The sequence below is a fragment of the Herpailurus yagouaroundi genome, unplaced genomic scaffold (genome assembly GCF_014898765.1).
Source record: "Herpailurus yagouaroundi ecotype Mexico unplaced genomic scaffold, PumYag 164, whole genome shotgun sequence".
Taxonomy (NCBI): Eukaryota; Metazoa; Chordata; class Mammalia; order Carnivora; family Felidae; genus Herpailurus; species Herpailurus yagouaroundi.
In genome coordinates, this window is record NW_024412405.1 from 49,742,389 (window position 1) to 49,758,420 (window position 16,032).

At 41.4% G+C, this 16,032-nt stretch overlaps 1 protein-coding gene across 4 annotated transcripts in view; it reads right to left on the minus strand.

Annotated features, from left to right (window-relative positions):
- The window catches only part of PCDH17 (protocadherin 17), a 101,045-nt gene extending 85,371 nt beyond the window's left edge, over positions 1-15,674 (minus strand). For 3 of the 4 annotated variants that reach the window (XM_040487413.1, XM_040487414.1, XM_040487411.1), the window contains exon 1: positions 10,520-15,674. In XM_040487413.1, coding sequence (XP_040343347.1) covers positions 10,520-13,117 — 2,598 coding nt within the window. In that variant the 5' untranslated portion in view covers positions 13,118-15,674. The remainder of the gene's footprint in view (positions 1-10,519) is intronic. The other variant, XM_040487412.1, reaches the window with a different exon arrangement.
- Between the last annotated feature and the right edge of the window lie 358 nt (positions 15,675-16,032).

The window sequence follows — 16,032 nt, forward strand, 5'->3', positions numbered from 1 at the left end:
TCATTTCTAGGTTTGAATCTAAACTCCAGCTCATGACTGATTAATGATTATAGGATTACCAAGAATCCGTATTTTTTAAGTGCTTTCTATGTATTAGAAACCATCTTAGGTTCTCCCAACTACAGAAACAAGCAAACGTATATGGTCTCTGTCTTCCAATATTCTGCTATTTAAGTTGCTTCGTGATAAATTAGCTTTGCTAAGAAAGAGTTATAACACTGAACCAGAGTTTTAAAACTGTTTAGACTTACTAATATTCATCATTTTGTGTGCAGATCAGTTAGATCTTTATAGAAACAAAGTTTACATAAAAAACCAAAGAAGGAATGAATGAAAATAGGGTGTTAAATCTGTTAGTCTTCCAGTTTCTCTTATGCATTAAGTAGCTTTAGGATCAAGCATAGAAGAAAAATATTTTCGTTGACTTCTGCTGATTACATAGTATTTTATAGTTCAAAGAAGGTGCTTTTCTTTTTACCTCCCGACCTGTGCTGCTTTCTCCAACACTGCCAAATGGTCTTACTACCATTTACTTCAAACTTAACCAGCCAACAGAGGAGTGTGATGGGAAATATTTTCTACCCCTTCGCTGAAACGTTACATGTCAACTTTTCACCTAAGGCAAAATTTAATGGCTGACTTGTGGATCTTTATTTCTAGAGATTTACTATGGAAACACTGACATAACCTTTAACCAGAGCAAACAGAGCTGCTCTAATAAGCAGGTAACACCAAACCTAAAAATGCAGGAGGAACAGAAAGATCCTGGCAGGAATTAATCTGCCATTTTCACACATCTGCCCGAGGGAGGTATTGTAATTGCAAAAATTTACTCTAAGACTGCTGAGACTCATAGTAATTATGTTTCTTTCTTTTTTTTTAATAGAAATAGCCACAGGTGGTAACAAATTGGGTTTTGAGATGGGGAACTAGGCATGCATTCTAACCCAAATTACTATGTAATTGTCTTGATTATAAAAAAAAAAAATCGTAAAAAGTCTATTGCTCAAAATCAGAAAAAAAAAATTCTTAAATGCATTCACTGTCTTTTAGTTCTTTTAGTTTCTCTCCACTTAGGCATATAGCCTCATTTGTTGTTACTGGCACATCTGATCAGGGCCACACTGTAGAATAGGCTTTTGCCAATAACCCTTACAAATTCCTCCGACTGGGATTTAATAGGATAGTTCACTTATTTCCTGTCTTATTATCATCTAGAGATAAATACTAGCTTTCCTAGAAGGTCAGGATCTGGAAATGTAGCTAATAATTACAATTATCAATGCATCTGCCAATACTAAAAGTGCAAAGTTATAGACTTTTTATTTCAATCTATGTGTTGTATTAAAATGCTATTTTTCATACACACAGGCACACACGCACACACACACACACACACACACACACACACACACTCGATAATCTTCTTACTCTACAATTCATGCATTAGTACCAACATATTATCATTGTTTTTTTTTTTTTTTTTGATTGCAAACCAGGCATACCGTGCCAAGGAAGAGTCAACTGTCAAGTGTATCGCCAAACTTTCTTAATCAGAAAATTCTTATTAAATCAACTAAGATTAAAATAAGAGATTAGGCACTGGCTTAAAACAAAACACAAATTCATTAATGTGACAGCAGGTCACACAAAGCTTAAAATAATAATAAAAATAAAGCAATCAAGTATCTTGCCTTGAAATTATATAAATTATAGATTTCATAGATATTATATAAATTCTGTGTAACCTTTAATTCTATTTTAATGATGATAATAAAGATAAATGATTGATTTCTTGTTTATTTTTCATGACTTATAGATCCTCTTATTCACCTTCTTAATGCAATAAGTTGATTTGGGATAAACTACTTTAAAATAGATGCAAAACTGCAAAAGTGAAATAGAAAGCAAGACTTTGTGCCCCAAGAAGACACCACAATAGAATTCACCAATATTTAGACGATATCCTGGATTTTGCTGAGGAACCATGGAAATCAAATTATTTTTAAGGTTGTTTGGAAAGTTTCTACGACAAATATTTCTATAAAGATGTATCATTAAGTAATAATCAGGCTTGAGCTGGAAAATATCCCCTTTTGGAGCTAACTCCCTTTTTTCTGCAAATACTAAAAGAAAAAATGTTTTTTTCTTAGTAAATTTTGCTGAGATTTTAAGTATGTTATGTCTCAAACATTCTATTTCCTTATCGTGATCTCATCTACTGAAATGGAGATATTGGCAAAAAGCACATGCTGGCCACTTTACACTCTGGTAACATAATGCTTCGCATGGTAATCACAGGTGAATTTCTTGTATAAGTATCAGTTTTGCATATGGAATTGCTCTGGTGAAATAGCAAAAAAATCTATTGAATGTTCAATCACAAAACAATCTCAGTATACTCTGATAAAATATGCTGTGTGAAAAATAAAATAAACAGCTTTAAGCAAGGCATTTATACTGGGGTTGGTGAATTGAAAAGTAACATATCTTGAGGGCAAAAACTATCATTTCAAAACTGATGCAAGTGTTCATACTGCAAATATATATTTAAGAATTTATCTAAGACATTGATAGTGTAAAATTGGGCTATAGAAATAAGAAAGACATTTAAACCACTGTGACCATTTCTGCCTACAATAAAATACCTGTTGCATTTCTGCTTTATAAAAGTAAGCCATTGGCATTTAGGAAATATGTGTACATTTCAACTTGGGTTTTATTGAATGTGAGGGCATGGAAAGTCTAGGTATAATTGTAATCTAATCATTGCTCAGCAATGATTATTAAAGATTCAGGAAGAAATACTGGAAAGAGGTATACCAATTCATGACTTATGTGTAAATCACATTTTTTAAAAGTCATCACCAAGAAGAAAGAATATATCTTTCTGAAGAAAATATATCTAAAGAACCATACATGTTAGAAAGAACTTATTTAAGGATACTTGGGTGGCTCAGTTGGTTAAGCATCTGACTCTTGACTTTGGCTCAGGTCATGATCTTATGGTTGGGTTCATGATACTGAACCCTGCATTGGGCTCCATGCTGACAGCACAGGGCCTGCTTGAGATTCTCTCTCTCTCCCTCTCTTTCTACCCCTCCCCCATTCGTTCTCTCTCTCTCTCTCTCTCAAAATAAATAAATAAAAACTTTTTAAAAAGTCACATTGTAAGTTTAATCTGTTATTTAATATATATATGAGCTTTTCTGACTATAAACTCATTATCTACAGTATGTATTAATATAATTTACAAACATGTAACCAATGTCTCTTAAAAACAGTATATATATACAAAACACGAAGGCATAGCTTTGAAAACTTTAAATAGAGTTTTAATGCTCTCACTATCAAATTCTACAAAGGCTGCTTTTAGCTGATAAAGAGAGTAAATAAGAAATTGTCCTTTATATAGTCCCTTTAATGTGTTCCACTAATTAAAAATCAATCAGAAACATTACATGTTTAAAAAATATTAAATATTGTTCATACAGGCTTACATGATTACTTTTATCTGCATCTTGCTCATTTTGCATCTAACATAACTAAGGTTCTTGACTATATTATTGAACAGAAACATAAAGAAAAGAACACAAGTGTTTAAATATTTCAAAAATGGCTTAAAAATGCATTTTAATACCATTAAATTATTTTAATATATTCTATTCCTCTAATCAAACCAAAGTCTATTTATGTAGATTAGTTACATCTAAAGTCTCATTTATCCAACCTGTATTTATCCTTTGATCACAAAGCTTGTTAACTTAAATGGTCTTTTATTGTTATGATTCATTTTCCCATAATTATGCTGTTTAACTGCCTTATTTTTTGAATAAATATATGCAAACGCGCCAATCATATTCAGCACAGTTATGCTAGATGTTCAATGAACTGTAAGAGCCATTTCACTACAATAAAACTGCCTGGAATAGATCCAGGGGAAGGCCGACAAATACTAGTAATCAGAATGTCAGTAGGACCAGAACAGATAGAAGTGTGTCACATGTATATCAATAGATTCTCTCAAACACTATCTGAAACCAATTTTACAGTCTATCACTGGAAGAACTTTGTGCACACAAGTGAAAGAGGCCACCCACACAGTCACAGTTTTGCATCTGTATTTTTGTCCTTTTTTTTTCCTTTACCTTAAAAATATTGAACTTGTACTTCTGCAGTAGCAAGGAAGCACAGCAAACTTCTGCTTAGTCACAGCAGGGAAAGTTGATGTCATTAAGGACTTCTTTATTATAGATAATTTATTTCAGGAGACCAAAGGATAGCAATATATCACTGTCAAAGCTAGTGGTGAAAGCTATGACTAACTGTAAAATACCGTGTGCCACTGAAGGAAATTCTTGTCAACGTCTCCTTTACTAAAATAGGTTGACAATAGATTAGTGTAGGTCTGATGAACTTTGAAAGTGTTTTGTAGGTGGGTGGCAGAAGTCACAGTGTCTTCAAATTGATGGGTAAAATGAACTTCACGCCATTCTCTAGCAAGTATGCAGTCATTGGTTAAAGGAATTCGGTACAAAAAAATAAATAACTAAAACCTTCCCTAATGACTTTGCTAAAATATGACTTTAAGATAATGCCCTGTGGGATTTATTAAACAGAAGTATCACTGAGGGGAATACATTCTGGAGCAATGACTAATATCATAATTAGCAGGTGCATTTGTAAGAATTTACCCATTATTGAGTGTATTGCAAGACACCTCAACATAAGGGAGTTAAGTTTTACTTCCTAACTGGCATGAACCCATTTAAGTGGCTTCATCTTCCTCCTGTGGTTGTTTCATTATCAGAGCTCAAGGTGTATATTCTCACAATGCCTCCAGCCATCCCACTATCCTCCTGGAAGACTCAGAACCTAGATGAATTTTTTTTCTCTTAATCTACATAAACTCCAACCTATTGTCCATGGAAGACCAGTAGTTCCTCAACTTCTCCTCTGTTCTAGAATGCCTGGCTCTAATGAACTTCAAAATGTTTAAGTTTGAAAACGGTACAATCAAGTTTACATATATTTTCAAAGAAAAAATAAAGGTTTGTGCTCATCCTTAAAAAGAGGAGAGCTGCCTTTGAATTAAAAAAATATATAAAATGGGCTAATATTTGTGCTTGAGTATTTATATATATTATCTGGGAAATATAAAGACATATATACATGGATACACATAAATTTTGCCAAGAAGTTTTATTGTTCACATTTTCATAAATATAGCCAGAGCCAACCTTCACTGTAATAAGTACATGTAAACCTTTATTAATCTTAACATAAAATAGTTTCCTAACTTATACCTTTTATTTTTATAGATATATTTCTATTGCATTGTATTACATAAGCAGCACTAACTAAGTGCTGCTTAATAAGTAAAAAACTTGAAACCTGACAGTGGTAGTGAAACATAAGAAAATATAAATATTATATTTGTAAATAGTATTAAATAATTATCTAGAGATTTTCAAAGTTTTTTTTTATTTTAAAATATGTATATTTCTTAAGTCCCTTAGGAGAGATATTTGAGATTATTTAAAGGGTAACCAATTTATTTTAACCACATATATACATCTATATGCACTGTAAAAAGCAAATAATGTATAACTTCAACTTTATTAAGAAAAGTTTCTAGAAATTACCTTTGCATTTATTTATTTTAATTTTTTTTATGTGGCTTGAACAGTGTAGTCATAGGTGACAATGTTTTAAAAACTGGAAATTTTTTTGTGTGTGACTAAAAAATATGATCAAGCAATTGAGATTGGAATTTTAGGACATACTCTCTTATGCTCTGATAACTTGCATGATCACACACAGCCTTAAATAATATTAAGATGCCAAGAATAAAATTCCAAAATCTTCCATGTAGGCTTGAATATGATAATATTTATTGAAATTATAAAACTCACTCACAGAACTTAAGTAAAATTATAAACTCACTCATACACTCAATTATCTTACTCCTACATTTTAAAAAGACTGATGAATAATCATCTCAGTGTAAAAATGATGAAGTATTTTACCTGGCTGGAATTTTGGAAATTTTATTGAAAACTAAAAACTAATGGATGAAGAAGTTATTACCCATGAGTAGTTATATCAACCAATAGTAAAACTAAGATGATCAGGTTCCTAGCTCATATAGTTAAAAAACTTTTGTGTTTTCATTTATTATAAAATAAAGAAATGTACTCAAATTTACAATGGAGCTGAGATTTTCATGGGTGCACACAAAACTTACATGAAAACTAACAATATATTAAAAATGATAAAAATAATTTGAATTCTAAACTCTTCTGCAAAGAAACTCAAATCACCTTGATGGCTGATTTTCTTAATCAAGTATTTTTGTACTTTATACTATTTTAATATATGGTAGCATAGAAAAAATGTTTTATGATTGTGTACTCATGTTAATTTAAAGTAGAAATTTAAAGCTATTATCTATAAATTACAAAAAGAAAGACAAGTGGACAAGATACTCTTGGAGACATGCAGTAGGAAAGAGACATCCCCTTCCTATCCAGCCCACCATTACCCTTATAGAGATGTATATAATGTTTATGGAAATGAATGCATGTAACTAATCAAACTGTGTCCTCTTAGAACAACACTGTGGACAAATATCCTCAGAATTTTAAATGAAGAAAGAAATTGCTCACACTTTTCATGTTTGTTATTGAAATCACTGACATACTAGAATATGAAATTTTAGGATCATGGTCTTGGGAGCTCATTGGAGTTCCTATAGTCAAGAATCTCTTGTATTAGATAAGTGGGACTAAAGGCAGACAACGGATAATGTTGCTAGTAAAGATATACTTTTTCTTTCACCTTTTCATTCTAAAATACTGAGTTTATTGTCTATGCTTTGCTACTTTCGTCCTGGATGCTGCAATCTCATTTTTATATATTTGGATTGACTATATTCACCATGTGTTTAATTCCTTTTTATTGAAAAGGCCATGTATATATCAAAACGATTTTCTCTTTCTAGCACAAAGAGCCTAAGGTCAATCCTAATGTGAATCTTTTGAAATTGAACTGTAAAACACCACGTGAGAATGTAGAATGTATTATTTTTTAAAATGCATTTTAGTAGATCTTATTCTGCTGGCTCAATATATTTTCTTTGAGATCATATTGAAATGCTTTCAGTAGTGCCATAGAAAAATCTGAAAACACAGATGTTCAAACAAAACTGGAAATTCTCCCAATAGTGAAGAAATCCCCAGTCTCTTCTCAGCCAGGCCTTCTTTGAAAACACCTGTTGAGAAGTTACCCTGAGACTGAACAAATAATTCTTGATAAGCCTCCATATGTAGTTACTCGTGACAATTAGCAATGATCTCTACTTGATTTTAGATTTTCATATTAACATATGAAATAATTCACATGGAAATTACTCCTATGAAAAGCACATTTATAAATTTGTATAACAATCTATTTGCCTTACCTCCCACAAAATCTGTGCTATTTTTCGAAATCTGTGTTATAGCTTTAAAATGAGTAAAATATTTCATTACAAGAATGTTGTATTATGATTCACATTATTGAGGCTATTTTAATCTCTAGTCTGTTATTTAAAACTTCATAGGCTGACTTTACTTCACCTGAAAAACTTGGAGAAAACCTGAAATAAAACCCCTTTTCACAAACCACTGTTTCTACATATGGTTACATGTGTAACCAGCTTACTGGATTGTTTTGCATTCATTTTTAATAAAAATACTCTCATGCTCAAGAACCTACAGATCTCATCCTTAAAATTTTAGACCCTGAGACTCACACAATATCATTCGATACTTAAATGAATCTTAATTTAAGCTGTAATATGAGTCTTTTACATCTTGAAATTTTTAAATTTCATAAGGCCCATCTTTACCAGTGTATTGCAAAACAATTACAAAATACTTTCATTCCATCAATGAAAATACCCGGCGTGCCTTCTAAAGAGCACGAAATTTCTGGGACGTAAAGGTAAAGGAGACCTAGCAGCTGTTCGTCCAAGTGCACTCTGTGGATTAAAATACTACCTTCAGAAATACGCGTGAGATTAGCAGTGTGCTTCCTTAGCAGGCTGTGTTAAATGCACACACTAATAAATACACTCTGAAACAAGATTATGGATACCTGAACACTTCAATTTAAGCATGTCACTTCAGCACAAAGTGTTTGCAGTGCACTAGTTTAAAAAGAAAGAAAAAAAGGAGGGTCACTATAGTTAATTTACTCTGTTCTCTATAATAGGCATTGAGGAAAGCCTGATATATTTAGGAGGAAGTTAACATATTAGGAACTTACAAAGCGTTCTTTATAAGACTGTAAAAACTCAGCAGAAAAAAAGAGAAAGAGAGACTGCCTGTTTTAACAGTTTATAGCAAGGATATTTCTAGGGCGGAAACAATATGGGAAATCGAGTCACCTTGGAAAAAAATGCCAAGAACTTAAAACTGAAACTTTTTCTGTGTTTTCATGGCATGGATTAAAATTCTAGAAAAAAGGAATGGCAAGAAGTGTGCCCTTTGTTTTACTTTTAAATTATCTGTCTCTTTCCCTGCATGTATGAGATTTTCTTTGGCTTAAGTTTTACTGCTAGGAGGAATCATCACCATCATCCATTCCTCAAGCAATGAACATCTTAAAGAACAGCATGGTGTAAATACAGTATAGGCACCCCTGTTCTTCAAAACCTTCTGGATACTTCCATCCAAATTCATTTCTCACTAATCTGACCAAGGAATCAGGCTTGCTGATAATTCTACTGTACCAACTTCATTGTTACTGGAACCTAAATAAGAATTCAACTACCAGCACTTGGAATGGAAGATTAAGCATTAACCCTCTGTGATAACTTTATAATTGTCAATGATAAGAATATAAGAAAGGTATATAACGTGTGTATACATAAAATGATTGCAGAGGATGTATGAATATATATTTTAACATACCTCCCTAAGGAGATTATCATAAATAAGTTTTACACAGTCACGGGAGACTTTCATAGAAACCACAATATTTTTCAAGGGGGATATTTTTCGTTCAGTCTTATATAGACATCAAAAGTCATAATAAATGGTAATATAGTAGACACTGTAAAAAGTGGGATTTAATACTACAATCAATACTTTAGTATTCAGTAGCATCAATTACAAGAGTCTGCTTTACAAGGACATTAACTATCATAAGAAAATATGTTTTGCCAACTTTTAGCATTTGTCACACTTATCATGTTAGAAAGGATAAGGTTGTGATATTTTACTATTCATTTTAGTAATAAAAACATTACTGAGTCAAGTGTCATTAAAGGGTATTTGCTTTTCAAAGCATAAAATTATGAACAAATTAACTTCATTTGCCCCAAACTAATCTTCCTCCCAAAGTGTCACTTTTAGTTAAACTCAATTTTGAATTTCAAGTAGTGCCCATCCAGAGTAATTTGTGGCAACATGCATTTATAATAAGCAAGAATTAAGTTTTTCCTGTGACACAACTTAATAGTTGATAAAAGAAGTTAGGCAAAGTACAGTTACCTGCTATTGTTAGAATCTATGATGGGTCCGTCATTTAGGGTTTTTAAAAAATACATCAGTAACTTTGGATTATACAATCTAAAATATATTAAAGATCACTTAAAAATACTGAAAATACACAGTATGCAGACTACATGCATTTTTGGTGCATCAAGTGCCTTTAATGCCAACTTTGCCTCCTGTTTTCAACCGTGTAAAATGAGTCTGTGACTCTTGGGTATACTCTGTTGCTTTCTCAATGAAATAGATCGGGAAAACTCCAGGACAAAATAATTATAAACTTTTCATCGACAGTTACTGGTCATGATCCAGAGCCTACCTCAACTCAAATTTCTGAAAGAGCTTCAGAGCAAAATTGGCATATTAAAAGTTTAAAGCACACTAAGGCGTTATGCTGCAGTTTCCGCTGAAGAAAAAAGTATGACTCATGTTCTTTAAAACACTTTTTAATATGTAAAACTGACTCTTTGGGGGGAGGAGTGAAAACTTAGCTCAGATTCAGGCTCTGGAATTCTGAGCGGTTGCTATTTTGTACTTGAAGAAGAAGTTAACTTCTGAATACTGGAGCGTACATTTCTCTCATTGTTGGTGTCCGATTTTTAAATAAAATTCAAAAGCAAATTTAACTAAAACATGTTTTTTTACTCTAGGAATCCTTTGTTACTGAGAGAAATGTAGAGCAGCGAATAAAAAATAAACTCTAAATCCTGAACACTGCTAACATTTTTAAACCTATAAAAATAATCTTTAAAATACAACCGAAGTAAGACATTCACATCTTTGAGATTTCAGACTATGAACATGGGAGGGGCTATGTATAGGGTATGTCGTGCACGGAGTGGCAAAAGCGGGAAGCATCTTCATTTAAAAATTTCCCCCTCACTGCTGCTGGCAGTGCGGCTTGTCCTGTTCCAAAGGTTTCAGGACAGCTCCAAAATCAGCAATAAAGTCAAGTCCGAGTTATGCTAACAGCCTCTTACCTGAATTATGGACATCCGAGTGGCAGGGGTCTCGCTTGCATTAGTTCCTTGTCCCGTGAAGCTGGTGTGGCAGCCCGCGTGCCCCTGAGGAACAGTCAGGTTGTTGGAGGCCGGTTTGAGATACATCACCTCCGACCGGGGCGAGCTGAGGGGCAGGCGGGTCTGGTAGTCGAAGTACATAGGGGAGGTGGCCAGGGAGGGGCTGCTCACCACGTTCATGACGTTCATGGCGTTCCTCTCTTCCACCTCGCTCTGCACCAGCATGATATCATTTTTGTTGATCTTCTTCTTCTTGCCCTTGCCCCCGCCCAGCTGCGGGTGGCTGTACTCGGCGATACGGCAGTTATAAGTGCGAATCTCCTTGTTCTCGCGCTTGCACTTGACGGCAATGGTGATCATGGCCGCTAGGAGAATGATGGAGATAGTGCTCAGAGTCACGATGAGCGGCAGCGACATGTCCCAGTGGTGCTGCTCGCCGTTGACCCGAGGAACCCCTTCGGGCAAGGAGCCGCTCACCGAGCGGATGATAAGCTTGGCCACCGCGGACAGGGTGGGCTTCCCGTGGTCCGTCACCTTCACTACCAGCTCCACCACTGGCGTCACGTCCTCCCAGAAGGGGTGCAGCGTGCGGATCTCGCCGCTGGAGGGATCGATTTCAAACAGGTGGTCGTCGTTACCATCTACGATCTCGTAGGTGAGGCGCCCACTCTCGCCGAAGTCGCTGTCAAGGGCGCGCACGGTGCTCACCAGGTAGCCCAGGCCGGCGTTGCGCGGCACCTGCAGCTCAGCGGTGTCGTTCTGCAGCGTGGGCAGCACGATCACCGGCGCGTTGTCGTTCACGTCTAGCACGGTCACCCTCACCGTTGCGTTGCTCTCCAAGTGCGCGGGCGCCCCCGAGTCCTTCGCCAGCACCTTGAACTCAAAAGCCTTGGTCTGCTCGTAGTTAAAAGAGCGCAGGGCGTAGATGGCCCCGTTGGTGGGGTTCACAGACACATAGGTGTAGATGGACACGTCGCCGATGTGCGAGGGCAGGATGGAGTAGGACACTGTGCCGTTTTGGCCCAGGTCGGGGTCCTGCGCGAGCACTGAGCCCAGGTACTCTCCTGGGATATTGTTTTCGTGCACCTGCAGCACATACAGTCCCTTGGTGAAACGAGGAGGGTTGTCGTTCTCGTCCAGAATCTTGACAGCAAACGACTTGGTGGAGTTGAGTGGAGGCGAGCCCCCGTCCCGCGCCACGATTGTCACGTTGTACTCGTCCTGTGTCTCGCGGTCCAGCGGGCGGTCGGTCACCACCGTGTAGAAGTTGTCGTAGTTCTCCTCAAGCTTGAAGGGCACCGAACCTCCGGGCCCGCCCAGGCCGCCGCCGCCGCCCGTCCCGCCTCCGCCCAGTACCCTGCACTGCAGCTGCCCGTTCTTGCCCGAGTCCCGGTCAGTGACCCGCACTAGGGCGATGACGGTGCCGGGCGGGGCGGCCTCGCTCAGCGCCCCCTGGCGCACGGAGACGAAACCGATGGACGGCGCGTTGTCGTTGCGGTCGATGAGCTTGACAGTGACCTTGCAGTGGGCTGGGATGGGGTTGGGCCCCAAGTCTCGGGCCTGCACGTCGATCTCCAGCATCCCATTCTCCTCATAGTCCAGGTTGCCCTTGACACGGATCAGGCCGGTCTTAGGATCGATGGAGAAAAGCTCTCTCACGCGGTCAGGCACATAGCTGCTGAAGGAGTAGAGCACTTCGCCATTGGGACCCTCGTCGGCGTCGGTGGCGTTCAGATCAATGACCACGGTGCCCAGCGGGGCATTCTCTGGCAGCTCCACCAGGTAGGAAGGCGCCTCGAAGACCGGGCTGTTGTCGTTAGAGTCGATCACCTTCACGTTGATTTGCACGGTGGCGGATCTCGGCGGCTCGCCGCCGTCCAGGGCGGTCAGCACAAGCGTGTGGTGGTTCTGCTGCTCGCGGTCCAGCGCCTTCTGGATTACCAGCTCAGGGAACTTGGTACCGTCGCCGCGGGACTTGACGTCCAGCGCGAAGAGCCCGTGGTCGTCGCGCGTGAGCAGATAGGTGCGGAGCCCGTTCTCGCCGGCGTCGGGGTCATGTGCACTGGTGAGAGGGAAGCGGGTGCCGGGGGCAGCGTTCTCCGAGATGTCCATCTCGATCTGGTCCGAGGGGAAGGAGGGGGCATTGTCGTTGATGTCCTGGATCTCCACCTTGATCATGCAGATCTCCTTGTCGTTGGCGAACACCTCGAGGGACAGCTGGCACTTGGCATTGTGGCGGCACAGGGACTCACGGTCGATGCGCTGCTTGGTGTAGAGGAGCCCGCTGTCAGCGTCCACGTCCAGCAGGTGCGGCGCTGAGTTCTCCAGCACCCGGTAGCTACCCGACTTGCTTCGCCCGCCGCCGCCGCCGCCGCCGCCGCCGCCGCCGCCGCCGCCGCCGCGCTCTGCGGGCGGAAGCCCTGGCTGCAGTCGAGCATCCTTGCCGATGTTGCCGATCACCGTGCCGGCCCCTTGCTCCTCCGGCACCGAGTAGTTGAGGTTTTTGAGCGTCAGGGCAGGGGCCCACAGGAGGAAACAGCAACAGATGGAAAGGTACATCCCAGACCGGTGGGGTGGGGGCAGGAGCAGCCGAACTGGAGGGGCGAGCGAGTGGGTGCGCGCCAGCCTGGGGCTCCGGCGCGGCGTGCGCGCGCGACACGAGCCACAAGTCTGTGGGTCCTTCCTTCCCTCTGCTCCGGGGCTGCGGCACCGGGCGGTCTCCTTATTCCGTTCAAGTTCCCCGAACCTGTTGATCTACAGCATCCGCACCGGGCGAGAAGCGGCGGCGCAGCCAAGCTGCAGGGGCGCGGAGCAAGGCGGCGGCTCCCTGCGGCTGGGGGGCGAGCCCGGGGCTTTGTCTGTTCCGCCGGGACTTGGGGCCACTCGAAGTTGAGCGATGAGGTCGGCGATAAGACGGAAATCGCGTTTAGAAGGGGTGGTCGAGAACCCCTAGCTTTTGCTGGCTCCCGCTAGGGCGCTGCAAATCCACTCCCGCGGCAGCCGCCGGAATACTCTTCACCTCGGGTGGGGGAGGAAGCGGGGAGGTGTGTCTTCAGGCAGATGGGAAAGTGAAATCCTTACTTGTTTCTCGTCTCCTGTGATGAGACTGGTGGGGACGCGGAGCCACGGAGACAGAGTCAGATAGATTTTGAAGCTTCGCCGGAGCCCTGTGAAATGTCTGCTGGCTTCGCGGGCTGTTGGGTTTTCAGGCAGTGTTTTGCTGCATTTAGAGATCTAATCTTGCATTGCTGGCGGAGGCAGAGGCGGCGGCGGACTGCATCTCCCAGCCAAGCGTATTTTCTCTCCTCTCTCTCTCTCTCTCTCTCTCTCTCTCTCTCTCTCTCTGTCTCCTTTCCGAGCAGCCAAAGGGAGGGGAGGAAATGCAGCGCAAGGAACTAGTGTCCCGATTTGTAGTTTCCTCCCTCCACCACGCTCCTCCCTCTCTTCCTCGGAAAAGGCTCTCCCCGGAAAGCCACAGCCTGATCGGCGTTTGCGGTGTGAGTCTGTTGGGAGGGGGGTGGGGGGCGGATATATAGCTCTATCTCCGCCTCTGTTTGTGGAACACACACACTCTGTGGTTTCTCTACGCCGAGCCAGGAGCCGCCGCTACCATCCCATTCTCTCCCCGAGAGCGAGGACTTGTCTCGATGCAGTTTAATTCCAGTTTGCTTTTCTTCCCAGGCGAGAGGAAATCAACAGGCAACTCATGGTTGGATGTGCCGATCTGGAGGGGGAGGGGGAGGCGGAATAAAAAGGAAGGGGGAGCCACCCTCCCAGGGCTCGCACACACACTCTCCCTGTCTCTCTCGCTAGAAGGGAAACAGTCTCTGCATTCACAGGGCTGGGCTGTCAAGTGCCTCTCTTTTCTTTCTATTCAGCATCTCCTTCCAATGGCCCTGCCTCCCAGTCCTCTTCATCTAGAAAGGAAAACCTTGGCGAGGAATAAAAGTGGTGGATATTCGAAGCGAATAAAGTGCGGGTTTTTTTTTTTTTTTTCCTTCCCGTCAATTTTTTTTTTTTTTTTTTTCTTTAATAGTAGGAGTGGGCTGGATGAAAGAGCCACATCAAGGTTTGGCGTGATGCGTTCTGCAGTCTCGCTCTCACAGTCTCTCTGGGCGGCTCGAGGAGGGCAGGGAGGGGGCGAGGCGCTGCGGCCGCCGCGGTCCAGCCAGGGGCGCCCACCGCCTCCCCCGAGAGCTCCCTCTCTCCGAGGGGATGTTAGGCACGGGTCTGTCTACACATCATCTCGGGTTCTCGAGGCGCCTCGACGCACGGGAATGACACATCCAGAAATGCAGGTGTTGCGATCTGCCCGATGAGTCACAAGCAGTGGAACGAATCGTATTCACTCTCGCCTCATGGTCCTCCCTTCACAGACATTAGTTGCGGCTTCTTCCTCCCGCTTTCTCTGACTCACTCTATGGAAAGAAAAGCCAGATCCACGTTTTGGAGGAAAAGAAAAAAAAAAAAAAAGCGAGAGAGAAGGGAGGGAGGGAAGGAGGAAGGTGTAGCTGAATCCAGCAGCACTTTTACTCTACCTCTTTCTGCCGGGGTCCGAGGCTCTGGAAAACAAGACGTCTGTTTTGCTAGGTGTATTTACTTATTTATTTAAAAAAAAAAAACAAAAAACAAAAAAAAAAAACTTTCCTTTTGGTTAGGCGTGAGGAACCCCCAAATCTTTCAGAGTCTTGGGGGGGGAAAAAAAAAGAAAAAAAATCAGGATTCCAGGGACTGTTCACAGCTTAGCCCCGCATCATAGTTCACGGTTTTCCTCTCAATGTTCTCTATTCACAAAGTCCAGCACCGGTGTGCATAGTTAATTGTGCAGTCCGTTGTGGAGGGCTTTCTTTTTTTTTTTTTTTTTTTTTTTTTCCTCCTTTTCTGTCACGGGTGGTCTCGTTTAATCTGGTGCCTGTCAGGATCAGCTCATAGCCTGCGAAAGACGTGCGGGTTTCAAAGCAAATAAATCCATTTCCGCAAGCAAGGCATCGGAGGAAATGAAAGGTGAAAATTCAACAGTTGGAGTAGCGTCTCCCCAGCCGCCCTCCGCCGCTGCCGCATCCGCCGGGCTCGCAGTCCCAGCTCTCTCCCCAGCGCCTCTTGCTGACTGACTCTATTCACCTCACGCCGCCGCTTAAACATTGATACTGATTCCCTGCCAGCCAATCAGCGTGAGGAACAAGGCCCTGCCTCCTCGGCCCACGCCCAATAGAAGGCGGAGAAGGGACAGGCGGGGGCGGAGCCAGGAGCCCCAGCTCTTCAGAGTCATTGATTAGATCAGTTAGATGGGAGACCAACTGGGCTACCCGAGCCCAGCGCTCGGTCTGGGCAGCGGCGCCCAGGGCCTCGCCGCCGGGTCTCCCGAGTCCTTAACTACTGAGAGAAGCTCTTCCACCGTCTTCCTTTAGGAAAAGGCGAATTAAAAGAAAAAAAGTTTGACAGCGATTTATTTATTTATTTTTTGTTTTTTGGGT